The 25,713-nt window shown below is 48.3% G+C and overlaps 2 protein-coding genes and 1 long non-coding RNA gene across 8 annotated transcripts; 2 read left to right on the top strand and 1 right to left on the bottom strand.

Annotated features, from left to right (window-relative positions):
* Positions 1–442: 442 nt before the first annotated feature.
* On the top strand, positions 443–9,981 carry Noxa1 (NADPH oxidase activator 1). Of its 2 annotated transcripts, none has more exons than NM_001163626.1 (12): positions 443–900; positions 3,024–3,106; positions 3,819–3,927; positions 5,022–5,156; positions 5,371–5,478; positions 6,427–6,474; positions 8,449–8,494; positions 8,621–8,709; positions 8,874–9,028; positions 9,348–9,462; positions 9,561–9,675; positions 9,794–9,981. In NM_001163626.1, the coding sequence occupies exons 1-12, from the start codon at positions 724–726 to the stop codon at positions 9,922–9,924; spliced, it is 1,311 nt and encodes a 436-aa protein (NP_001157098.1). In that variant the 5' UTR covers positions 443–723; the 3' UTR covers positions 9,925–9,981. The 2 variants fall into 2 exon arrangements, with proteins under 2 accessions (NP_001157098.1, NP_757341.3); NM_172204.4 differs by having other exon boundaries at positions 8,449–8,518.
* Entpd8 (ectonucleoside triphosphate diphosphohydrolase 8) lies at positions 9,929–16,352 on the bottom strand. 5 transcript variants are annotated; one of them, XM_011239191.2, is made up of 13 exons: positions 16,337–16,352; positions 15,611–15,756; positions 15,422–15,502; positions 15,097–15,291; positions 13,701–13,842; positions 13,498–13,615; positions 12,570–12,720; positions 12,269–12,428; positions 11,914–12,150; positions 11,560–11,823; positions 11,277–11,337; positions 10,788–10,922; positions 9,932–10,687 (listed from the first exon to the last, which is right to left on the bottom strand). In XM_011239191.2, exons 5-12 carry the CDS (start codon positions 13,824–13,826, stop codon positions 10,822–10,824), a joined length of 1,218 nt encoding a protein of 405 aa, XP_011237493.1. In that variant the 5' UTR covers positions 13,827–13,842; positions 15,097–15,291; positions 15,422–15,502; positions 15,611–15,756; positions 16,337–16,352; the 3' UTR covers positions 9,932–10,687; positions 10,788–10,821. The 5 variants fall into 5 exon arrangements, with proteins under 5 accessions (NP_082369.1, XP_011237493.1, XP_030107962.1 ...); NM_028093.1 differs by lacking the exons at positions 15,422–15,502; positions 15,611–15,756; positions 16,337–16,352 and having other exon boundaries at positions 9,929–10,687; positions 11,277–11,387; positions 15,097–15,325; XM_030252102.1 differs by lacking the exons at positions 13,498–13,615; positions 13,701–13,842; positions 15,422–15,502; positions 15,611–15,756; positions 16,337–16,352 and having other exon boundaries at positions 11,277–11,387; positions 15,097–15,203.
* Positions 16,353–22,974: 6,622 nt separating this feature from the next.
* On the top strand, positions 22,975–25,272 carry Gm39770. The gene is made up of 2 exons (XR_866037.1): positions 22,975–23,367; positions 25,131–25,272. It is a non-coding gene; the product is annotated as a predicted gene, 39770 (long non-coding RNA).
* Positions 25,273–25,713: the final 441 nt, after the last annotated feature.

Genomic DNA, 25,713 nt, shown 5'->3' with positions numbered 1-25,713 from the left:
GCTCCAGAGTCTCCAAGCCCACCCGGTCACTTCTGAAGAGGCGGGTCTGGAGGTCGAGCTCTACCAGCCTTTAGATTGTTTCTCCTTTAGGCCGCCCACTTGCCTGACCACGCTGACCTCTGAGCAAGCAGCTCTGCAATGCACCGTCCATACTGACCCCGGAACCTTGGCCCGGTCGTGCAGCACTTTCCCCGGGGTTTCCCCAAACACTCTGCAGTTTTGCATAATAGACGTCGGGGGCCCATCTAGGGCACACTGAAGTTCTGAACTTGCCAGAAAAAAGATGGTGTGGGCTTGGCTTGAGTAAGGGGCGTGCTCACACCTGCTTCCTGGCAAGAACTAGGAGGTGGAGAAGGCGTGTCCATATTGAGATAACCGTGGTTTCATTGGCGTTGAGCTAAGCCAGGGAGTGGACAGATAGGCCTGACGAATGCAGGGGTGTGGCTATGTGATCATAGACCCTCTCCTCAGTGCTAGGGACTTGTTTAAGTAGTTCTAGGCGGGGCGTGAGAGAGGGGCCTAAGCCTTGGGCCATCTACTCAGTTTCAAGGACCGACTGTCACAACTCCAGTTGTCTTGCTACCAGCTGCTTCTCATTGCTGTCCCGGTCCCCTTGGCCCTGGCCTACGGCCTCCCAGCTTCTGTGGGGCACCCTCCTCCTGTCCCACGCGCTCCAGCTAGAATCGCTAACTTCCTTCGCCTCAAAGCAGGCGTCCCCGCTCCATGAGCTCTCTAGGGGATCAGATACGGGACTGGCACCGGGGTGTGCTGGCCGTGGCACGCGAAGACTGGGACTCTGCGCTGTGCTTCTTCTCAGATGTCCGAGAGCCGCTGGCTAGGATGTACTTTAACAGGGGCTGTGTGCATCTGATGGCAGGGGATCCCGAGGCTGCGCTGCGGGTAAGCACCCCAGGACTGGATAACAGATTCCCCTCTCACATCCCTGGTGGAGGCTTTAGGGGAATGCAGATGAAGATGTGACTGCGAACATAAAACCTTATCTTCCAATGGGCATCCTGGAAAAAGACGCTCTTCCGCACCTTATAGTCAACATAGAAGAAGGGGAGGAATCCCTGCCCTTTACCCTGTCATTTACGTAGAGATTGTTCAACTAATGTCCTCTCTTAGTGCCTGCCTGAGGCAGGTTGGAGCTTTGTGGTTAGAAGACCCCTCTTTTTGTTGAGACCAGAATGGGAAGCAGGGCGCCTTCAGTCTCTATAGCCATATAAGCCAAATGCGGCAACTGTACCAGACCTGGCCTGCCCAGGCTCTCTGGTGCTCAGGACTGAGGAAGGAGCATACCCGAAGGCAGGCTGGTGGCTGGGTCAGAGCAGTCAGGGGCTCTGCACGTCCTCTGATAGTGTGCATTTCAGCAGATGCTTGTGATGGGATGGTGGCACACAGTCTGTCATTCCGGTTCTGAGTGAGCACTCACATGAATCTCCACCTGCTTCTCAAAGCAGACCTACTCAGGGGAGCACACTGTAGAGTGAGCATCAGGGCATCCCCCCTTCATGTTCACCATTCCTGGGTGTATGATAGAAGCCCTCAGCACTCTGCCTACAACGCAGACCTACCTGGACACCACAGATGGAAAGCAAAGACACCCAAGACCAAGGGTGAGAGCAGAAACCTGGGCTGTGTGGAGATGGTCTCTTTATTATTTCTTTCTGGAAGCCTTAATTATTTATTTATTTACATGTGTGTATAAATCAGGAGGAAACTTGTGGGAGTCAGTTTTCTCTTTCCCATGTGGAACCTAGTGATCAAACGCAGGTCATTAGGCATGGTGGCAAGTATCCTTACCCACTGAGCCATCTTGCCAGCTCTCTTCTATTACGTCTTACATATTTATCTGTACCTATTGTTTCTTCATTAGAAGGGTTTTGTTTGAGCCACGAATAGTGATGCCTGCCTTTAATCCCTCTGGAGACAGAGGTAGGCTCTGCACATCTGAAGTTTGAAGCCAACAGAGGCAAACAGGTCTCTGAGTTTGAGGCTAGCCTAGTCTACAAAGTGAGTTCCAGGAAAGTTCCAGTTCCAGGGCTACACAGAGAAATTCAGTCTTAAAAACCAAAACCAAGCCAAACCAAAAAACAAAAAGGTTATTGTTCAGGAAAGGGAACGTAATGATCTGTTACCAGCTGGTTCAACAGTGAGTAAGTCCCACGCTCCCCTCCTCACACTGTAACTAGAGAGTTTGAAATGCTCTATCATAAGAAGAAGAAGAGGCACTGCCTTGAGTCAATAAAACTTACTTGTGTACAAGCACAGGCACACTGGCCAGACCTGGAAACGTTGAGAAGTGGGTGGTATAACTGACTGCAATAAGGAAATCTAAGTGTACAGGTCTCACGAGGTTGCACTTGAACGTGTCGGTGTGAAGCTGTAGTGTTGGATGGATCTGTGAGCAGCCATGCCATTTCCTGGACATGAGAAAGCTTCAAAGTCAGACCCAGCTCACAGTCAGCCCTCGCCTGGCCAGGCAAGGTGGTAGGAAACCGCAGCAGGTGCCTGTGTACAGAAGACTTCTGTGTTCTGATTCTAATCCACACACTTGTGTGCCGTTTCGTGGGAACTACCAAAGGAGATTTAAAAACAGTTATTAATGGATTTTATGTATGTGAGTTCTTCCATTACAGATGGTTCTGAAACACCATGAGCTTGCTGGGAATTGAACTCAGGACCTCTGGAAGAGCAGCCCTCTCTAGCTCCTGCAAAGAGATTTTTTAAAGTCCAAAATTTACACAGTCCTGTCTCCCAGAGATGACTTTTATTGATACTGGGGGGCGTTTTCTTCTAGCTCTGTGCTCCTTGTGGAAGAATTGGGTTTCTATGCCATGGGGCTGTGCCCTGAGTCTGTTGTGAGGTGCTTGGGGCAGCTGAGAAATCTATGCAGTAACACACTTTCCAGGCTTTAACTGGACAGTGGTCCTCAGCTGTTGATACATTTCCATGTATGTTTGTGGCTTTGGGTTCCTCAGTTACTGAGTTTAGTGTTCCACACACATTTTTGTCCCTAGGCATTTGACCAAGCAGTGACTAAGGACACCTGCATGGCTGTTGGCTTCCTCCAGCGGGGAGTGGCCAATTTCCAGCTGCAGAGGTGAGAACACAGCGGTATCCCCTGTTCCTTATTGGATGGTTCTTTGTCTCTGCAAACCCATGCTTGCACCTAGATCCCCTCCAGCCTCAGTGAGAATGCTCTGGTTAGCCTGGGGCCCCCATACATGCCTCTTGTCCCTGTCAAAATTTATAGTACTTTCTCAACATCCCTGGCTCTCTCCCTATGTCTGTAATAGTAAGGTCACTGTATTTATAGCCAATTTGCAGATGTGAAAACCAGGGCTTATCCCAAGATACCCATGGCTACCCAGCTTCCAAGAGGAGGAAGGGAGGAGAGATAATCAGGGTTACAGGCCCCAGTGCCAAGGAAGGGTGACTGGGGAAAGTGGAATATCTGGTTAGGGACAGAGATTTCATCCACAGTTGGAAGTTCAGAGATTAGTGAAGGCCTCATAAGATTAGAGCCTAAGGGGCAGGAAAGAAATGACCAGAACAGTTAGAAGGGGTTTGGGGATATAGGCATGGTCCCCTGTCAGGTGCAGAGAGTAGGTGTTCAAGTGGCCAAGCAGAATTAGACAGTAAACTTCAGTTAAGCACACTCCTCTGGACTTGAGTACCCATGAAGGTGACTGCTATTGCCTCCAGGTCTCCCAGAGCTGACACAGAGAGAAAGATGGGTGGAATATCCCAAAACACCCTTCAGAGGTTCAGCAACTCCTTTGTAGCTACTGAGAGACCCCTGATGCCCACAGGTTCCAGGAGGCTGTGTCTGACTTCCAGTTGGCCCTGGCACAGCTGAGGGACAATGCTGTCATTGACTACACACAACTGGGTCTGAACTTCAAATTGCAAGCCTGGGAGGTAAGTGAGCATTGGCTTGTGCAGAGGTCCCATGCCAAGCAGTGTCACTGAGCTTAGAGGTGCTCTCTGTGGGTCTGGGGTTTATGAAAGGTCTAAGGCTCTGCCATGGCCCTGATTTGCAATAAGGGCCCTATAATGTAGTCTGAGGTCCTGACTGGAGTCCTAGGGTGAAGTCTGGAGTCTGCCAGGGCTTGTCACCTTTATGTTGGTGTTGCTGTCATGGTCAGCCATGCAGAATGAGGCGTTCTGTCCAGCCAAAGACTTTTGGATCCCTGAAATCCAGGGCTCCAAAAACAGATAAAAAAAGAATATACTTGAAGGTCATGACAAGGTGACAGACGGTTTAGGGGGAAAGGGTTTGGCTCAGCAGTACCTATAGCTGAGCCAGAGGAAACAGTTGGAACACAGCAGTAGGAAGAGAAGGTAGGTTTCTCTCCTTGTAGCAAAGCTAAGTCTGCTATGTGCTTACATCTCCAGGATGAAGGAAGAGTGGGGTCACAGCATTGTGTGAGTTTATCTGCCTGTCAGAGAGGGTTTAAGATAGCCTTACCTCAGTCCTCTTTGCCCACGAGAATGCTGTGTTCCATTGTATGTGGGGTCCTGATTGTCCCTGCATTGTCAATGGGAGCCCTTAAACATACTCTAGACTCAGAGGCATAGGGTCAGCTAAAGGTGGTGGCACGGTGTAGAAATTGGGAGGGTGTCAGATAAGGGGAGACTTTGTGAGCCACTGTGTGAGAGTTGGGAGTCTAACCCAAGACTTGGGAAGAGCAGCAAGTATTCTTAACCACTGAGCCATCCCTCCAACTGCCCCCTCATCCCCCATAAGGAAGACACTTTAAAAGGGAAATCTGCTTCAAACAGAAAAGTCCAAAGCAAAACATGGCCCCTCCAGGACTAAACAGATAAGGGGCATGACAACTGAGCCAGTCAGGCAGCAGGTGGTCTTGTCGAACCTTCAGCTACTGTAACTGGGGAACTCATATGAGGACTACCTGGGGGTCCTGGCCCCTGCAGTCATGTCCATCCTTGTTCCTAGGTCCTATACAACATGGCATCAGCACAGTGCCAGTCATGTCCATCCTTGTTCCTAGGTCCTATACAACATGGCATCAGCACAGTGCCAGGCAGGGCTCTGGACCAAGGCTGCCAATACTCTAGTGGAGGCAATCTCCAAATGGCCAGAGGGGGCTCAAGACATCCTGGACATTGCCATGGACAAAGTGCAGGTGAGTAGGGCAGGTGACAGTCAGATTGGTACGGGGTCAGGTTCTCTAGCTTACTCCTTCAAAACGAACTACAAGACATGGAGAGAGGTGGGTAGCCTGGGTGCCTCATACTTCCTGTATCATCATGTATGAATGGAGTCCAGGCAGCCCCTTCTGCGTCAAGGCTCAGGGCTCTTGCAGCTGTGGCTAACCCAGTTTACATGTTCCATCTCAGAAACAGGTACCCCTACAGCTACAGCAAGTGCCCAAGGGTGAGGTCTTCCAGCCTCCCAGGCGATACCTAAAACATCTGGAGCCCATGGATTTCCTTGGCAAGGCTAAGGTAAAACGCTAGGGTATTTTCCAGCTCAGGGACTCAGCTGCCAAAATGTAGCCTATGTCAAGCTAATGGTGTGGCTGGCCCCTGCACTGGACATCTAGTATGTTTATGAGGACAGTTAGGTATAGTCTAGGCCATTTGAAAGTCAGAAGGTAGAAAGTGGGCACAAGGCTCCTAGGGCTGGGGTGAGCATTCATTCACACGAGGCTGTAGACTGAAGGCAGAACTTACCAGAAGTCAACATCAAAGGAGGGCTCAGGTCTTTTGATGGGAATCCCTGGTGGTGCTCTCCCTCACCCTATACTCTTCTCCCAGATGTTGCCAGTGTCTGCATCTTCACATGTGTCTGTTTCCATACCTCTGCCATAGACAGCAAAGATGCCAGAAGTGGATGGCCAGCCTGGGCCATATCATGCCCCCTAAACCACAGGCTATGTCGGAGTATCCCACCTCCAAATATAAGAGGAACTCAGGAAAACAGTTACTAGCAGTGTCACAAAGAAGGGTCCTCTTGGCATTGCAGTGATGACCCCTGGGCTGGCCACACACCTGTGGTCACTAGTGCTGGGTCTGCCAACACTGTGTGACCATGAGCAGCCACTTGAGGTGCACACTGCTTGTGAAACTGCCCTGATGCAAACTCAGTACAGGTGGAGAGGAAATTGTATTTGTGCATCTATCAGAGTCCACTTATCACAGCAGAAGACTGTTATAAGAAACAAAAATAGTTAACAAGTTATAATAAAATTAAGTTGATATTATTAGCACAAATGTTTCTCTTGGTCACACCTTTGGGCTGCTTTGCTTTGTTTTAGCTGCAGTGGTTCAGCAGGCTTGAGCTAGATGTAGCCCACACCCCGCAGCATAAAGCCATGGAGGTGCCGGGAATTGGGGACCTGGGGGAGCAGATCCAGTGGGGCCCTAATCCAGCTGTGTTCCTGCCCCCACTAGGTGGTGGCTTCTGTCATTCCTGATGACCACAACGCCCAGCCTCAGCAGGTAGGTGTGTAGGCAGCAAGCAGATCCAGGCCTAACTTTGTCTGGTTTTACAGAAAACAAGATTTAGGTCAGATGGGCTTGAGCCCCATGGTGGAAAAGCCTTGAGAATAAGAGTACATATCCTCCTGTAACCTGAAACCTAAACCTTCAAAGAGTTGGCACCCACAACATCCTCCTCTCCCTGAGACATCCAGGCTGGGATGACTGACCACTCTCATTTATTCACCCAAGCTGAGAGAACAGGAAGCTTCCTCAACAACCGGGCCATGGATGTGGTGAGGCAGTCATACCAGGCGATGGGGCTAGTAGGGCCTACTCACTGGCACACATTGAAACCCACCACAGGGACCAGATGGTGGCTGTTAACAACAGATTGGAGCCTCTGTTGGATGTGTGGTGATCAGACCACTTGATAGTCTGGGGAAAGATAGGTCGGAAGGACCAAACAATGTCTTCCTTCCTGGCCATTGCAAGCCTTCCAAGCCCTTGTGAAGAGGAGTTAGGCAGGAACCCTTGCTTCCCTGGAGCAGGCCCATGAGCCAGTGGTGAGCACTTGAAGAAAGCTTGACATGAGCTTATTGCAGGACACAGGACAGTCAGTTCCATGTGATCCAGTCTTTAGTTCATTATAATCCAACAGTGCAATGTCCTTTTGAACAATTATACCCAAAATCCCTAGGACTTAAACCTGCATCTGCCAGCCCCTGTCCTGAACTGTAAGCTTCATAAGGGTCACACAGTGAATTTCCATAGTGTCTCTTTAAGACCATTTCACAAGCCACATCCATGAGTGTCCCACAGAGGGTAGAGGTCCCCACCTCCTCTCCAACTCAGGGCACCCTAGGCTGGGCACCTCCTAAGACTCTGTCCTGGACCTCTCAGGGTCAGTGGGGAAGCCAGCATTGAGATTTAAGGATTGATAGAAGACCTAGGAAGTAGACTGACTCTCCACTGATGCAGGGCAATCTGTAGACTCCAGGCCTATGGGGACTCAATTGTATCCCAAGGCATGCCTATGGTGTGGGCCTACCATGAATTTACTCCCAGAGAAGTTTGGATAATGACTTCCTACTAGCTGCTGGCTAAACTCCCAGACTATATCTTTAACCGTTGACCGTGCTAGGACAGAGTCCAGGGAGTTTCTGCCCTGAGTCCAGACCCACCATCTCAAGACTCTTGTACTCTAGGTCCACCCTCAAGCAACACACACACACACACACACACACACACACACACACACACACACACAAACACACACACACACACACAATTGTTTATACAAACCCAACAAAGGCAAAAACCCACCAAGGAACATCTAGGAAACACTACCAGACAACACCAGCAAGGCCAGCATACAATGGAAATGCATCCTTTAACAAGGGCACTCAAGGATGCAGAACTCAACAACTAGAGAGTAGCCAGGTTACCAACTCAAGTGCGAGCTGAAGACTTCGTTGGAAGGGAAAGGATAGGAAGGCTATAGTCACATTTATTCTACTTGATTCATGGCACAGAACAGATCTATGTAGATATAATACAAGAGCTCACACTTGGAGCAAAACCCTCCTGAGTGTCAAGGCTGAAGTGTGAGTTGCAAACTTCTGAAGAAAAGGTTAACTCTATTGAAACTTGGCCAAGTGTCTTACCTGGACTATACTTTACCCTTACCTACAAAATGCTCGTGTAACCTCTTCACATACAGAGTAGGCTCTCAACATCCAGCTAAACATGCTTTTCAGTAGAAGAGTGTAGCCCCTATCACACCTGAAGGAAACTTGGCAATGTAAATAGTAAAAGCCCTGGTATGTGTTCAAATTGTGCATAAATAACTTTTAAACAATTTATACACAAATAGTTTTGTATAATGTAAGATGTAACAAAACTAACTAAACAAAATGTGTTACCATGGCTGCAGCTGGCATGTGTGAGGACCCACACTTGTGAGATCCCTTTGACCACTGTCTACCTTTGCAGAGGTCCCAGGCGGAGCATGCTGGCCACCAGCCATCCTCATCTATGTGTAAGAGGGTCCTGAGCACTACGGGTAGGAGGAGCCTCTTCAGGAGAGCTGGGGCGTGGGCACTTGTCCCTTAAGGAAAGTTTGGGGTAGGGGCCAGCTACTTCAAAGTGTCTCCTTTATGAAAAGGTGGTCACACGAGCCCTGGCCTATATGATAGTTTGCTGGCATCCAGAAGGCCTGGTCCAGGCCCCTCTGAAGTTTCCTCAGGATCTGAGGTAAGAGCTATCCTGCTCTCCAGTCCCCTCTCATCAGCCACTTGGAGCAAGGAAGGTCATATCTCAGATTCTCTTTGACCTTTCAGCCCAGCCTCTATTCTGATTCCTTGGCTCCAAGAATAAACCTTCCTTCAAAGGCTAAGCAGCCCTGTTTTTGTCCTCAGGGAGCAGCTACAAAGGACCCTGAATCCTTGGTGACTGTCACTGTGCAGTGCCACTTTACTGTGCCCCTGAAGGTCCCAAGAGGAACTGGCCTGTCCAGTTTTCAGACACTACTAGCTCAAGCCCTCCTTCACCAGACGCAGACAGGGCAGCTCAGGTAAGTCAGAAAGCTGTGAGCATGGGGACTCTAAGCTACGGTACAAAAGGATGGATCTGAGCTACGAGGAAGTGAGGGCTCTTCTGAACTGAAGAGAAAGACTTCTGTTGTTGTTTTGCTCTGAAGTCGTCATTTTTCAGGCCCAGGACAGGATCAAAGCTAAGGCTCCCTTAGCTCTAGGCCTAAGAATCTAGGCAGCCACTGGAAGTAAAGGCCAGGCACAGTGGAGAGCCACAGAAGTTAGTTTCCTTTAGGGAAAGACCAGGTAGTAGGTACTCCCCCTACATACTGGAGCTCACCCTCAGGACTTCCTGTGCAGTTACAAAGCCCCAGGAGAGGAGAGATCCTGGATTCCCATCTCCACGGAGGAGTCCCTGCAGAGTATATGGAGGAATGTGCCCGTGGGCCCAGGAGGGTTGCAGCTCCAGTGCCAGGTGAGCCAAGGGGAGAGACCATGATGCCTGCTGTGGGCATCCCAGACAGTTGGAAGAGAAGCCCCTCTGCTGCCCCTAAGCCTACCCTTCTGTTACAGGGGGTCTGGGGCCGGCCAGTCCTCTACCAAGTAGTAGCTCAGTACAACTATCGTGCCCAAAGACCGGAGGATTTGGACTTCCACCAAGGGGACACGGTGGATGTCCTGTGTGAAGGTAAAAGGCTGCCCTTTCCTGCCCGACACTACTGGCTTGCCCAGGCCTGGTGGGGACTCTGCTCTCTAGGGCTCAGTCTTTGTTGTAAGCATACACAGCACCCAACATGTCTCCACAGTGGACGAAGCATGGCTGGAGGGACACCGAGATGGCTGCGTTGGCATTTTCCCTAAGTGCTTTGTGGTCCCAGCTGGCGCCTATGTGGAAGCCATGCTTGTACTGGGACCCCAGCCAGGAGACCAGAACTAGCAATAAATACCATGACAAAACCAGCTTTAATTAAACAAGCAAACAAGCAAACAAAAATGATTCCCTCATTCCCAACTTGATCTATATTCTGGGATTGATGATAAAGAGAATCCAACCACAGGCTCTTGTGTGAAGAAGCTGGGCTGGCCCCAGAGCTGGACTCTGACTGTCTGGTCTAGTCTGATATAGTGAGGAAGCAGGGAGTCTCTGCTGGGCTGGCCACAGCCTTCTGAGGTGGCACTATTCCAACAGCTGCCTCTCCTGTTTCTATCCTATGGACAACATCAGTCCCCATAGCCAGTGCTATCCTGAGGGCATAAAGGAGTCAGTACTATCAGCAATTGGCCCTCCTGGCCCAATTGATGGACTGGAGTCCTTAAAGGTCAGGGGTTCATAAGGGCAGGCATCTAGGATCTGCTCAGAAGGTCCTGTGTGCCAAAGGCCTTCTTTCCTAAGAACAGTTGATGGTGGATCACAAGGTTGACAACACAAACAGCTGTGTTGTCACTGTTGACTCAACACTTCTGCTTTAGATATTGTTGACTGTGATCTACTTCAGCTTGGTTTCTACCTAGTCCTGGGTCCAGAAGATCTGGATGGCAGCTGCCCCAAGAATGGCCACAAGGGTCAGCACTGCGAATACTACTCCAGCCGTCCAGATGCTGTAGCTCTGAGCCCGCCAGTGGGTCGGTGCCTCAGCTGGAATCATGCCTGTCAGGTTCAGCATGAAGCCCAGTGTCCAGCCAATGTCTGTGTCACCTGCCTGTGAGACACATGGCTCTTCAGGGCTGCTGGGTGGCTGTCCTGGGCCCTATCCCATTCTCACCCTGATCCAGACATGCCTAGATTCTTAGGGCAGTCACCTGCTTCTGGAACTGGATGTTGGGCCAGGTCTCCTCACTGAATTTGTAGCCCTCCAGCAGCAATACGAGGATGTACAGACCCGAGGCACAGTAGTCCCGTAACCAGCGCTCCTGCCCAGGATAGCTGACTTCCACCTTGGGTTCCAGAAACTGATCAGTAAAGTGAGGTTCCATGACCTTGGGGCACCTCTCCCAGCTATGGTGGGACCTCCATCCATCCAGTCTCCAGACATCGGGAGACTGTTAAGTGTTTCAGAAAGTCCTTTTGCAAATCCCTGTGGAAATCACCCTCCAGCTAGGTGGCCAACCTCATAACAACCAGAGGCTGATAACATCGGTGCCCTGGGCCTTTTCCTCCCCACTTCTGCTTCCTAAAGGGAACTTTATCACAAATCTCTGTCCAAGAAAACCCCACAAGACCCCAAAGGCCCTGCCTACCCAAGGTATGGTATGGAGACAGGGCTAGGGTAGGTATCCAAGGTCACCCACCAGTTTCCAGGGTTTCTGACAGAACTTCCAGACAGTGTCGTTGACAGTGTTCAGTGATTGCCTGGACGTGAGGTTCAGGAAATGGAAGGTGTAGTAAAAGTTGGAAAATGCCTGGGGAAGTAGAGAAGGCTGTGCAAGCCTGAGGGAGGGCTGCGGTATGACAGTCAGGTGTCCCCATAGGCACTGAAGTCCCTAAGAGCCAGCCAGGGCACCTCCTGTTCAACCTGTCCTTATGGCCTCTGGGGCTCCAGAAAGAAGCCAGGATTTGGGAAGCCATGCTTACATAGAACTGGCCGTGCACAGGAGGCTGGTAGATGCCATTGAAAGCACAATCCTTCTGGCCCTTACAGCTGGAGAAGTTGAAGAGACTTCGGAGAGCTACCACACAGTTCCCAGGGTCGCCTGTCCCTTCAACTGTGAGGTTCTGGGTGTGGTTCAGGGAATCTGTAGTGTGGATGCAGGGTGAGTCATACAAGGAACTCAGTGGCAGTATGGCCTGGTAGCCACTGTGGTAGCATGGGTGTCTGACCGGGGCCACCTGGCTGCTCTGCAGAGAGAGGAAAAGGCATTAGCTCTAAGCTCTGATCCACCCCTCCACTCTACCCACACCATCCCACCTCTCCACCCTTTCACATACCAACCTGTCCTGTGCCAGCTTAGCCAGGAGCCTGTTCAGGATCTGGTCCCGCCCAAAGCAGAGGTAGCTGTGAGTGTAGACACTGTAGTTGGCACCGTACAGGCGGAAGGTGACTTGGGTGCTCTGGTCCAGGATGGGGCCCTGAGGCACGAAGCTGATCTGCGTGGAGGCTCCACCAAGGTCCAGAGCACCAACTAGCATCCCCTCTTCAGGCAGGATCCACTGTCCAGAGGAATACTGACCACAGATGAAGTGCTTAGCTCTCTAGGCAGCCACACTGGCCCCAGCCGTTGGCCAGCCACCCATAGGCACTGGCCTGTCAGACCAACCCTTCACCCTTAGGCTACCCCTGCACCTTCAGGAGCATTCCCAGGACATAGTTGATGGTGATCCAACCAAAGGCACCTTCATCCTGCCCAGCCAAGATCTTAGCACCCCAAAAATCCACAGGAGACTTGCTTAGTGTCTGGGAGACTGCAGCTAGGATGTCTCTTGCCTGAGAGCTGTTCTTCTGGCTGGGCAGAAAGGACCATGAGCAGAGGAAAGCCTCGTCCCAACCTCTGGTTCCTCACCCCAATCTCTACTGCAGTTAGTTCAACCCAGGGTGCCTGGCTTTTGTGAGTGACCCTAACAGATGCAGCCTGTGACTGTGTCACCTGAGCAGCCTCATTCCTGCTGTGGACCCCAAGAATGTGGGCGTCTCTGGATGCTGGGCCTGTGGGATCAACGCCAGCGCCTCCTCCAGGCAGCTCTTCAGGCTTTCCCCAGCCTGTGTCGGGTCAGAGGTATAGGAAGAGATTCCAGGTCCTGAAACACAGTGCCCTAGGGAAAGGCTCCAAATCTAAAGGTTGAGACTGAATGACAGCCACCAGAGATGTTTGAAACCTGTGAATGTGACCTTTGTTGGAAGAAGAATATTTCCAAAATCAATTAAGATTTTTGAATGGGGCATGATGGTGCTTGTCTATAATCACAGTGCTCAGGAGGTTGAGGCAGGGGATTGAGGGATCAGGGTCAATCTGGGATACACAGCAAGACCCTGTCTAAAATAACAAAGGAGACCTATAGATAAAGCTAGTTTGGTTGCATAGTGGACCCCAAGTGTATTGACGACAGTTCTTAGAGGGAAAGGTAGGAAACCTGAGCTTCTCCCACTTTGGGGCTTCTGGAGAGTGTGGCTCTGCCATCCCTGGACTCAGGCTTTTGGTCTCTAGAATTGAAAGGAGCCCCAGGAAATGAACCTGGTGGCCCCTGTCATCAGTGCAGTGTAGACCTAGTGGGAAGCTCAGGATGCCAGAGAGGGTCCTGGCTAGAGGGCAGATGTGGGACTGGATGAAGGAATGTTAGCCCCAGTCCCTGGGGGGGAGGTACAGGGTCTGAGATCTCTGTGAATTCTCATCAGAGCCAGCCCGAGTGTGTGATCCTGTGTCTTATTTCAGTGCTCTAAGGCCTTTTCTTTTAGGTGAATGTGCTTCCCTGAGAACTAGAAATGTCGCTCCCGTTTGTCACCAAGTGGTCTCTCCCACTGGGCTTCCTGGGAGTCCAAGCCAGGCAGCAGTGGCTGCCACATAACTGTCCACTGACCTTCTATCTGGCAAGTCAGGGCCTGGCTGACCACTCCTGTGTCCTTCTCCTTGTTTGCTGGCCACTGGTACACAAACAGGGATGTGTGGGAGGAGCCGGCATCAAACACAATCCCAAACTAGGGATAATATGGAACCAGAAAGGTGTTGAGGCCAACATCCTGGTCACCCAGCCCAACATCCTCGTTAGGTCCCTGAGCAAACCTTGGTGTCTGCAGGCAAGAGAACATTGATTGCCTTCACCAGGATGAGGACGAGCATGGTGAGGCCAGAGGCTGCTGCAACTCCCAACAGAGCCATGAAGACCCGTTCCTTCCAGGAGAGTCCCATGGTGAGAGGGTCTGAGCTGCAAGGGTGAAGTGGACAGCAGTGGACACTCAGACTCCTGCTGTTCCAACTCCAGCCTTCTAGAGGAAGGGCCTTAACACGTTCCAACCTTCCTCAGATGTCAAATCTGGGACTCCTAGGTTAGATCAGTAGCCAGGACAGCCACAAACAAACAAACAAACAAACAAACAAACAAACAAAATGGCCAAGAACAGTTTCCAAAGTCTTATTGGGCAAGCCCAGTATTGTCACAGAGCCTGGGGGCCAGTACAGAGGGTACAGCCCAGTGGAGCCAAGATGGACATTTCTGGTGCCACTATCAAGGGCTAATGAAGCCCCATCTAGACCTCCTACGTAGGCATCACCCTTCCTCTCCCTCTGGACCCTTGCTCTCTTGATTCCCCATGAAGAGTCCCATGTCTGGACTGAACTCAGGACTTCAGAGTCTCCCAGTGCTGGACTTCTTTCTGGGAGCCTCAGAACCATGCTACATGGAATCCAGGGGCCAGGTGTGGGCCCCTCAAGAGGCCAGCTAGCATTCTATTCTTCTTAACAAAGACATCTGATTTTTCTTGAAATCCTAAACTTGGATTTCTCTAATGGAGATCTGAGAGATTTTAGCTGACCCCGGATGAACCTGGGCAGCTGACCATGGAATGCTATTCTCCACAGTACTCAAGACATCTATACCCGTATCTCCTCTGGAGCCCAGCAGGGATTCCGAGTCCTGACCTACCCAGCCTACCAATGTACAGAGAAGCCACTAGGCAGCTCCTGGTCAGCTCTGCTTCAGAACATACCTCACAGTGGCTGTTGTTACCTACTGAACTTGGCAAAGCCGGGGTGTTCCCTGAGAATCCAAGCACTTCGAAATTCTGTGACTTGGTATCTCATGGCATATCCCCCAAGAATGAAAATACTCCCAGTGTTTCAAGAATGGTAAACAGAGGTTAGGACTCCTAGGGACAGGCTAAATGGGGCACTAGCTCATCTGAAGTAAGGGAAACGGAGGAAAAAGGACAAATGACCTGCCCAGAGACTGAATTGTAACTCCAGCCAGCACCCCAAAGCACAGGGACAAGTGGGTCACAGGTAGTAACTAAGAAAACACAGACCGCACCTCAGGGGTGTCATACCTGAGACTGGGTTGTTATACAAAAAGCACAAGGCAGGCTCCCCTCACCCAGGACAGGCAGTCCCCTCACTCACCCAGGAAAGGCACTCCCCTACCAAAGCCAGCCCACAGACCAGGACAGCCCCTGAGGTCGCTCACCTGCACTGGGAGCCAACTTTCAAGGATAGCTTGAGGAAGTTCTGCTTCTGACCTGCACACCTGCTGTCCTCCACACCCCGTCTCCACCTACTTGAACCTGGGGCTGTGGTGGGAGGAGCAGGCTGCTCTCTAGCTGCTGCTCTGGCATCTACTAATTTTACTCTATCTCATTAATTCCAGGCTTACATCTTGCTCCTGTGGAGGGAGGAAGAGCAGCGTCCCTAGTTGTCAGGACGGACTTTGGAACTGACCTGGGGATGACAGAGAAGGCAGGACTAGGGACACCCTCCCGCTTACTGTGGACCTTGTCCTCTGCCCTTCTTACTTGGGCCAGGCCAGATGGAGTCAAGTAACAAGTGACTGAGCGTCCAGAGGCTACAGGGCTGGGTGCTGCAGAGCTGCAGAGCTGCAAATGTAGGTGAGTCAGAGAAAGTCACTTTTCTTTAGACCTGTTGGGATTTTAAAACATAAGGTACTGGATAAAGCTCGGTTAAATATAGGTAGAATTGTTTACCTAGCATGCAGGAAGTCCTATGTTCAAGCCGCGGCACCATAGGAAATCGATGTGGAGGTACCTGATGAAGTCCTAGCACTCAGGAGGCAGGAGGATCAGATGTTTTAGGTCATCCTATGAGTACAAAGCCAGCTTGTAGGGGAGACCTAGCCTCAAAAAAAAAAAAAAAATGGAGAAAATGGAGCTGGAGAGATGATAGTTCAGTGGGCAAAGAGCTTGCCATACAAGCATGAGGTCCTGAGTTCAGAGGCACGACACTGACATAAAAGCTAGGTATGGTGGCCCATGTCTGTAATCCCAGTGTTGTGGACAGGGTTGGGGGCAAAAGCTGGTGAATTTCGACATCTTCCTGGCTAACCAGTCTAGCTAAACTGCAGAGCTTCGGGTTCAGTGAAAGACTCAGTCTCAGATGGATGATAGTAGATAAATGGATAAATAGTAGATAGATAGGTAGATGAATAGATAGATATAGACAGATGATAGATAATATATAATAGAGACAAGATAAATATATGATAGATAGATAATAGATATATAGGAAATAGAGATAGAGATGATAGAGATGATAGATAGATAGATAGATAGATAGATAGATAGATAGATAGAAGACAGATAATAGATATAGACAGATAGACAGACAGATGGTGTTCTTTTAGGGTTTCTATTGCTGTGATAAAACATCATAACCAAAAATAACTTGGGGAAGAAAGGGCTTGTTTGGCTTACACTTCAAGGTAACAGTTCATCACTGAGGAAAGTTAGGGCAAGAACTCAAGCAGGACAGGAACTTGGAGGCAGGAGCTGATGCAGAGGCTGTGGAGAAGTGCTGCTTACTGGCTTGCTCTTTCTTCCCTGTTTGGCCTGCCTTCTTATACAACCCAGGGTCACCAGTGCAAGGGTGGCACCGCCCACAGTGAGCTGGGCACTTCCACATCAATCATTAATCCAGAAAATGTTCTACAAGCTTGCCTAGAGGCCAGTCTGGTGGGGACATTTTCTCAGTTGAGGTTTCCTCTCTCAAAATGACTCTGGCTTGTATCATATGGACATAAAAACTAGCCAGCACAATTAGCTCTGCTTCAGAGCAACCTCACAGTGAATGTTGCTGCCTTCTGGACTAGTCAAAGCCAGAGTGTTCCCTGAGCCTCCAAGCACTCTGAAATTCTGTGACTTTGTATCCTGTAGCATACCCCACAGGAATGAAGGCACTCCCTTCAATCCCGGGTTCATGCAATTGAGGATTCACTCACCTTCACCAATGGCCTCCTCTGACATCTCTTTAGAAGTTCAGCCCTGCCACTCAGTGCCAAGTCTCACCAAGTCTCAGCTACTCTCCAGGACCCCTTCATGCCTTCAAAACCAACACTACTTGCAGGACTTTTACAATATCAGTTTTTTGTTTGTTTGTTTGTTTGTTTGTTTTGTTTTGTTGGGGTCCAAGAATGACCTCACAGACCACAGGAAGACTAATTTCCGTCAGACAGGAATAGTTCATTGAACATGAGCGATCAGGGCCACAATCCAGTTGCTGGAACTGAACAGTGACCCCGAGTTAAAGGGTTTTTTTTTGTTGTTGGGTTTTTTTGTTTTGTTTTGTTTTTTTGAGACAGGGTTGTTCTGTGTAGCCCTGGCTGTCCTGGAACTCACTCTGTAGACCAGGCTGGCCTCAAACTCAGAAATTCGCCTGCCTCTGCCTACCAAGTGCTGGGATTAAAGGCGTGCGCCACCACGCCCAGCTTAAAGTTCTTTTTTAAAGGACATTTTTATTTTTTTTTTCAATTTTGGTTTTTTTTGAGACAAAAAACCAAAGCTCTGGCTAGCTCTGTATAGCTCTGGCTGTTAAAGGACTTTTTTTTTTTTTTTTTTTTTTTTGTTAAAGGACTTTTTAAACAGAACTTATAAACAGGGCTTTTTAAACCAGAGATCTACAAACATCTGTGCCAAATTATTCCGCCAATCAGGATTTAGGGATAGGGGGATTTCCTTAGGAACATGCCATTCTTATACACTCTTCCTGTTCCCATTGGTTGGGGTATTCAAGTAGCTGGTGACTTGCCTTGTCTAACGTTCATACTTGTCAACCAGGAAGTCAGTTACCTACATCCATGTCTCTTTCTGCCAAGTAGGATGTCAGTTCCCAGGGAGGTCTTGGGAACTTAAACTTTACCACTACTCAAAACAGAAGTGTTATTCCAAATAGTTTCTTATATTGGTGCAGGTGTCTCTTATGGTGGGGTCATCCCAGGGGCAGCCTATAAAAGCAAACACCATAAAAGCTAATACACAGGTGCAGGAAGTGCTGCTGGGTGGTTGGTTCAGGTCCAAGCTTATTATGGGTAATTGTACAAAGCAGTTCTACTGACTTCTATCATGATTGGTTTCCAAGGCTACAGAATACAGCAGAATATGTAATCAACTTGGGTGTGAGAAAGATTCCTAGTAACAGCAGAAATAACATATGAGAAGGTTTCCTTATAAAATTAGGAACAACAAAATGACAGGCTAGCCAGATAACAGTTACCTAGGCCTTAACATCCTATCTAAGCTTTAATTTTTACCTAGGCCTCAACACTGTATTTATTTATAATAAAATAATTAGTTACTTATTATATATAATAATATAATTTTATTATATATTTATTTTATGTATAGAAGTGTTTATCTCCGTGTACACTTGCATGCCAGAAGAGGGCATCAGATCTCATTACATATGGTTGTGAGCCACCATGTGGTAGCAGGGAATTGAACTCAGGATCTTTGGAAGAGCAGCCAGTGCTCTTAACTGCTGAGCCATCTCTGTAACCCCATTTTCTTTCTTTCTTTCCTTTCTTTCTTTCTCTCTCTCTCTCTTTCTTTCTTTCTTTCTTTCTTTCTTTCTTTCTTTCTTTCTTCCTTCCTTCCTTCCTTCCTTCCTTCCTTCCTTCTTCCTTTCTTTCTTTCTTTCTTTCTTTCTTTCTTTCTTTCTTTCTTTCTTTCTTTCTTTCTTTCTTCTTTGTTTTTGGAGACAGAGTTTCTCTTTGTAGTCCAACTGTCCTGGAACTCAGAGATCCACCTGCCTCTGCCTCCCAAGTGCTAGTAAGGCATGTGCCACCATTGTCTGGCTTTACAATATCATATTTGGCTGCCAGCAGAAGGTATAGCCTTGGCTGTCTCTGGACCACAGCCTCTCTATGCTGACCCAGAGGAAACACTTCCCAGATGCTGGTCTCTTTTTGTTTGTTTGGTTTTTAAATTATTGTTTGTTTGTTTTGAGACAGTGAAGTGGAAATTCTTTAAAATGTCAGTGGTGTTGGATGGTGTTTTGCTGGGGCAAACACATGAAGGAACATTTTGCTCAAGCAGACACAAGTGAAAGGATGTTCTTCTAAAGCAAGCATGTGAAAGGACACGTGATGAAGGATTCTTTACTAACGACGAACATCTATTGGTCCGACTTACATTTTGTAGTTGATCTCCATTTGTTGGGACTCCATAGAGAGAAACCGTTGTGCCCTGAGTCCACGGGAAACCCAGACAAGCCCAAAAATTGCAAAGCCCGCTGCAACTTGCAAAAGAGTCTTTTTTTTTGTTTCAAGTTCGAATCTGGTTTGCTCACCTAGCACTCACTGTGTGAATGCTGGCAAGCGACCCTGAGTCCAGAAAACATTGGGTTTATATACAGTATAGTTAGAAATAGTGTGAATATTTACAGAAAAGGGGAGTAGAGGATGGAATGGTACTGAATCGGGAGGTGGGTTAATGGGTGTCTGTCTGCTCAAGGACTAATTTTATGGCCACTCGTAACTGTCTGTGACCTGACCTCTGTTTACCTTTTACTTTTTCCATAGTCTCCCTTGAGCTTGTTTTTTCTCTAAGGTCTCAAGGACAGGCACCTAGAGAGTTACCAGGAGGAGTGTTGGTTTTTGGAGACACAAAAGCGGGGAGAATGTCTCACACTGTCTCCTCAGAATGTCCGCATTAAGGGGGAGTTCTATGGGTAGTGCCATTCTAACACTAGAGGAGGGGGAGGGAGTCACTCCAGGCTGCTGCAGGAGGACACAGCGCAGAAACCAGCTGTCTGCACATCTTGTTTGCTGCAGGCTGGAGGGAGGATGGGAGCCTCTGGTGGGAAACACAAAGGCAAACTGTCTGTACAACACTGAAGTCTCTCTAGTATCAGTAATTTGGGGTTTACAACAAAATACCAAAAAAACTTCTGGTGGTGTGCTGCGGCTTCTTGCAGACTTCTTCCTCAGACTCTGGCCAATTGGCAGAGTGATGTCAACTGAGACAGTTGCATGAGCTGAGCCAAGACCCGTGATGTTTAGAGGGAGTAGAAAAAGAACCCAACGGACTGTGACAGAGGCTGGGCTTGGCTTGCTGGTAGAGCTAGCTCTGCAACACTTTTTGGTCTCATGTCCTTGTTGATCTTTGCTTTGTCAAGAGAGGCATAGCCAAGAACTTCTCCAGGCATTTCTGGTGGCCCTCGTCCCTCCTACTGATTCATGGTGATTCATCTGAGGCCTGGCTGTCCCTGCTAGATAGTGCCACCACTGCTGCTATCCCGACTCTATCGAACTGGACTGCTAGTCGATCTGTGAAGGGTTTGCATGTGAGTGGATGGAGCTGCCACTGCTGACCTGTAAACTGAACTGCTGATTTCCTGACAACACAGATGGGAGTTGCTCCAAAGAGCCTTTCTAAGCAGATCCACTTCCCCCATATCCTTTCTTTCCCATCACCTCTGGTGGTGGTGGGCTAGAAGGGAGGTTAACTCGACTAAGAACCATCATTAAAAAGAGGCTTTGACAAAATTAAAGTTACAAGTCAGGGTTTCTCTGTGTAGCCCTAGCTGTCCTGACTTGCTCTGTAGATCAGACTAGCCGCAGACTCATAGAGATCAACCTGCAAAGTGCTAGGATTAAAGGCATGTGCCACCACCACCACCCATCTTGCTGGGTCTCTTCTTAATGAGTGTTAATTGCCTGGCTGACCAGCATTCATTGTCCCAGCAAAGCAAGGGGTTCACTTTAGTGGGTTTTTTCCTTTTTTTAAAAATTTTTTTTATTTTTGACAAAAGGTTTCCTTGTGTAGCTCTGGCTGTCCTGAAATTGCTTTGTAGACTAGGCATCTTAGTGGTTCTTAATTCAAAGAATCATGTAATTGGCTCTGATAAAGTCTATGAGGGACTCTCAAACTTCCCAATGAAATTTGACATGGCAGGCTTCCACTGTCTAGATTTCTCTCAACACTGTTATCTTCTAAGCTCACAAAGAACAATCCACTAAGCCATAAGCACTCATTGGTTTTTCCTTCCCAAAGTTCAAATGCTACCACAGGCCTCCCGAGGCATATGCTCAGCGCCACAGCCTCGCCCCCACCCCCGTCCCAGTCCCCCGTCCCCCCCTGCCCAGGCACATGCTTAGCACCACCCCCACACACGCCACTTTCAGGTCCTTAAGGCTTCTGCTGCTGTGATGACCATGTCAGCAGAATGACCAAAAGCAACTTGGGAAAAAAAGAGTTTATTTCACTCACACTTCCAGCAACAGTCTGTTGCTGGGGAAGTCAGGGAAGGAACTCAAGTAGGGCAGGAACCTGGAGGCAGGACAGATGCGGGGGCCTTGGGGGAATGCTGTTTCCTACCTAGCTTGTTCCTCACAACTTACTCAGCCTTCCTTCTTATAGTGTCCAGGGGTAGCACTGCCCACGGTGAGCTGGGCCCTCCCACATCATTCATCAATCACAAAAACAGGTGCAGAACAGGCTTGCCCACAGGCCAACCAGGGCAGGCTTGCCCACAGGACAATCTGGTGGGAATATTTTCTCAAATGAGGTGACTTCTTCCAAAAATAACTCTAGCTTAAAAGTTAATATAAACCTACCCTGCACAGACAGACAGACAGACAGACAGAGACAGAAAGTATTAGAAGAAGAGATACCCAGCATCTATTTTTGATTAATACATACTCACATATGTACACACATAAATACAGACATATATGCCCCACGTATACATACAAATGAATTTTAAAAGGTACAATTTCCTTATTTTTACAAGAGTCTGTTACAACTATTATCAAGGTCTCCTGTGCCCCCACACTGCCGCACTCCATACGTTTGCCTCTGCATGCTGCACAAGGTCCCTTTTTTTGTGCCCACAGGATGCTCCTTGTGCTGGGGGACTTCGGTTTGCTGTCCCAAACGAAAACTGCTGTAAGCACCTTTGCAGGAGTGTTTTGAAAACTTCAGCTTCATTTACTTAAGAGCACCCAAAGCCAGGTGCAGCGGGGCACACCTTTAATCCCAGGTCTCAGGAGGCAGAGGCAGGCAGATCTCTGTGAGTTCCAGGCCAGCCTGAGCTATGTAGAGAGATCTGGATTTTATACATACATACATACATACATACATACATACATACATACATACATACAATTTTTAAAAGCACCCAAGTACGGGATAGTGGCATACTTGGCAAAATCTGTTTTATCTGATGTAAAATTATTCACCACAAAGGACCCAGTTTTCAAAACTAATATCAGCTTTTACTTTTGCCCAATCTGACCATAAGACATCATGTGGATTTCAATTGCATTGTCCTTAGACTACTGTATCATCGCAACCCTTTGGTTAACTGTCCTCTTTCCTTAGACTGAGATGCTGAGCATCTGTCCATGGGGCTACTGTATCATCACAACCCTTTGGTCGACTGTCCTCTTTTGTTTGAGCTCTAATTCAACTACTTACTTTAATACTCTGCTTAGAGGACCCTACATAGTCTTGATACAGGTTCTTGAATAAATGACTTTAAAGTATTTTCTTCCAGAGTGTTAGTCCTTGTTTTGACAAAAGCAAGTTAAGGGATCAGGGCTTATTTGGTTTATAGTTCATGTTGGAGAAGTCATGGGACCAGGAACCCAAGGCAGCTGGTAACACTATATCTGAACTCAGGAAGTAGAAGCAGGGGCCAGGCATGATGGCAGACGCCTTTAGTCCCAGCACTCAGGAGAAACAGACAAACCTCATCTGCATTGTGAATTCTATATGGTGAGATCCTGTTTTAAAAAGAAGTGGAGGGGAGGCTGGTGAGATGGCTCAGTGGGTAAGAACACCCGACTGCTCTTCTGAAGGTCCAGAGTTCAAATCCCAGCAACCACATGGTGGCTCACAACCATCTGTAATGAGATCTGACTCCCTCTTCTGGAGTGTCTGAAGACAGCTACAGTGTACTTACATATAATAATAAATAAATCTTAAAAAAAAAAAAAAAAAGAAGTGGAGGAAGCCAGGCAGTGGTGGCGCACGCCTTTGATCCCAGTGCCTAGGAGGCAGAGGCAGGCAGATTTCTGATTGGAGGCCAGCCTGGTCTACAGAGGAAGTTCCAGGACAGCCAGGGCTATACCAAAAACAAAACAATACAATCACCTGTAACTTTGGCTCTAAGGGATCCAATGCCCCCTTGTGGCCTCTGGGTCACTAGTGTCTGCCATAGTTGAAAGGAAAGTGAACAGGAACACAAAGGTGGACTCTGGGCTGCTTCACACCAGAAGACTTGTCTGAGCTCAAGACGCCAACCTCCAGGCCACCCAAAAAAAGGAAATTATACTGGGACAGTAGGAAGTACCTGATCAGCACATGGCCCATCGATGGACTTGTCTGAGACGTCATAGCACGTGTGAGAAAACTCCAAAAAACAAGTCTTTGACGTCAGCTTCCTCAAAACATGGAATTATTCTTGGCATGTGTCTTCAGGCCCCTCCCAGGTGTAGTGCACGGGGGTAAGTACTTACGACTGCTTGCTGGAGCTAGTTAATTAATGTTTAGTTAATTAATGGTTAATGTTATATGCTTCTATGGGAAAACAGGTTTTTGCCATGTGTGGCTTGTCCTTGTGATTGCATATAGCCTGGACTCTTGAGAACTCTGCTCTTATGACCATTCTTAACCCTCAGAGTATAAATTGTCTGGGGCTCTTAATAAAGTCTCCTGTTGCGTGATACTGTAGTTCACCTCATTTATTGGCTCCATTCTCCCAGGTCCCTCCTACCACCTCTAGAAAAGTGACAGTATCTCGAAGATGTTTGATCATCTTGAATGTGGCCAGTGTGTGGTGGGGGGTTGGGGGTAGCAAAATCTAGAAACTAGAATCTGGTGTGTCAGTATGAAGAAGCCATCAGTCCCTAAAGGGGACAGTAGAGTACCTGACTTAGACAAGGTTCTGGGACCTGCATAGCATGTTTGTGTTGACCTGGGATCCCCAGGTTTCCACGAACAGTCTTAGAAAGCTGAGTGTAGTTAGGACGCACAGGTTATTCCAGGAAGCCACCAGCTAGGAAGACTCAATAGAAATCATTGAGAAGCCAGCTTCCAAGAAAGGGGTTCCTGTTTCTACCTGCGGTGCTGTACCAAGATGAAGCAGTAGTTATATTCTGCATTGATTACCACCACCACCATCATCATCCCCTCCCCAGACATCTTAAATGTAGATTACAAAGGCCAGAGGCTAGGTGGGGAATAAATAAGGCAAGTCAGCGAAAGCCAGTGACAGACTGTCCATATGCTCCAGCATGTTGCATCTCCTGGAGACTTCTAGGTGTCTTACTAACCCACCCAGCCAGCCCACCCCAGAGCTACAGTTCTTGGGATGGCCATTCTACCTCCGAACATTTTTTTTTTTTTTGTAGCCAGAGTTTCACTAGATAGCCTTGGCTATCCTGGAACTCTCTATATAGGCCTCAAACTCATAGAGATCTGCCTGCCTCCACTCCCTAAGCTCTAGGACTAAAGGCATGCACCACCATGTCAGACTCTTACTTTTTTGGGAAGAGGAGAATGGTTGTGTATTTATTTTATGTGTATGGGTTTTTGTCTGTATGTATGTCTGTGCATCATATGTGTGCCTGGTGCCATGAAGGCCACAATGTGTTGGGTCCTGTGGAACTGGAGTTATAGGTGGTCGTGAGAGAAGGTAGCATATAGAAACTGGATGTAGAACTTGGATGTACTGGCTAGTTTTATGTCAACTTGACACAAGCTAGAGTCACTGGAAAGGAGGGAACCTCACTTGAGAAAATGCCTTCATAAGATCCAGCTGTAAGGCATTTTCTTAATTGGTGATTGGTCAGGGATGGCCTAGCCCATTGTGGGTGGTGGTGCATCCCTGGACTGGTGGTCCTGGGTTCTGTAAGAAGCAGGTTGAGCAAGCCAGGAAGCAGCACCCTCCATAGCTTCTCTGCATCAGCTCCTGCCTCCAGGTCCCATCCTATTTGTATTTCTGTCCTGATTTCCTTCAATGATGAACAATGATATGGAAATGTAAATGGAACCAACCCTGTCCTCCCCAAGTTGCTTTAGCCATGATGTTTTATCACAGCAATAGTAACCCTGAATAAAATACTGGCTCCTCTATATGAGCAACAAGTGCTCCAAACCACTGAGGCATCTCTTTGGGTCTTTCTTCTTGCTCCCTCATCCTCTAGTTGATAACTAGTATAGACTCTTTGTAATCCCACTTATTGCATCCCTTCCCAATTCTCACTAGGAAGAAATGTTCTCGGTACTGATCCTGTAGAGAACCCCTCATGGTGCTCCTGCTCTGCTCCTGGAAGTTGCAGAACCTGTTTAAACCTGGCCGAATTCTGATCGGCACCTCTAATGACTCAATAAACCCTTTATTTCAAAGATCCCTCTGTTTTGAGTCTTTGGTTTAACAGTGTACAAGCCAAAGGGGATTGGCTTACTATAAAACTACAGCCTCGGACCATGGCCAATGGTGTGGACAAGGAAGGGCCCTTAGTTTGAGGACCCATCTGCAAAATAAAGACTGTTCAAGAAAACTTATTAAACTTTTTTTTTTTGTTGTTTTTCGTTTTTCGAGACAGGGTTTCTCTGTGTAGTTCTGGCTGTCCTGGAACTCACTTTGCAGACCAGGCTGGCCTTGAACTCAGAAATTCGCCTGCCTCCCAAGTGCTGGGATTAAAGGTGTGCGCCACCACGCCCAGCATATCTTTTATTAATACAAAAATCACCTTTTAGCCGGGCGTGGTGGCTCACGCCTTTAATCCCAGCACTTGGGAGGCAGAGGCAGGTGGATTTCTGAGTTTGAGGCCAGCCTGGTCTACAGA

The sequence above is a fragment of the Mus musculus genome, chromosome 2, assembly GCF_000001635.26.
Source record: "Mus musculus strain C57BL/6J chromosome 2, GRCm38.p6 C57BL/6J".
Lineage (NCBI taxonomy): Eukaryota > Metazoa > Chordata > Mammalia > Rodentia > Muridae > Mus > Mus musculus.
Note: the sequence above shows the minus strand (reverse complement) of the source record. Positions and strands in the feature narration are given on the sequence as shown.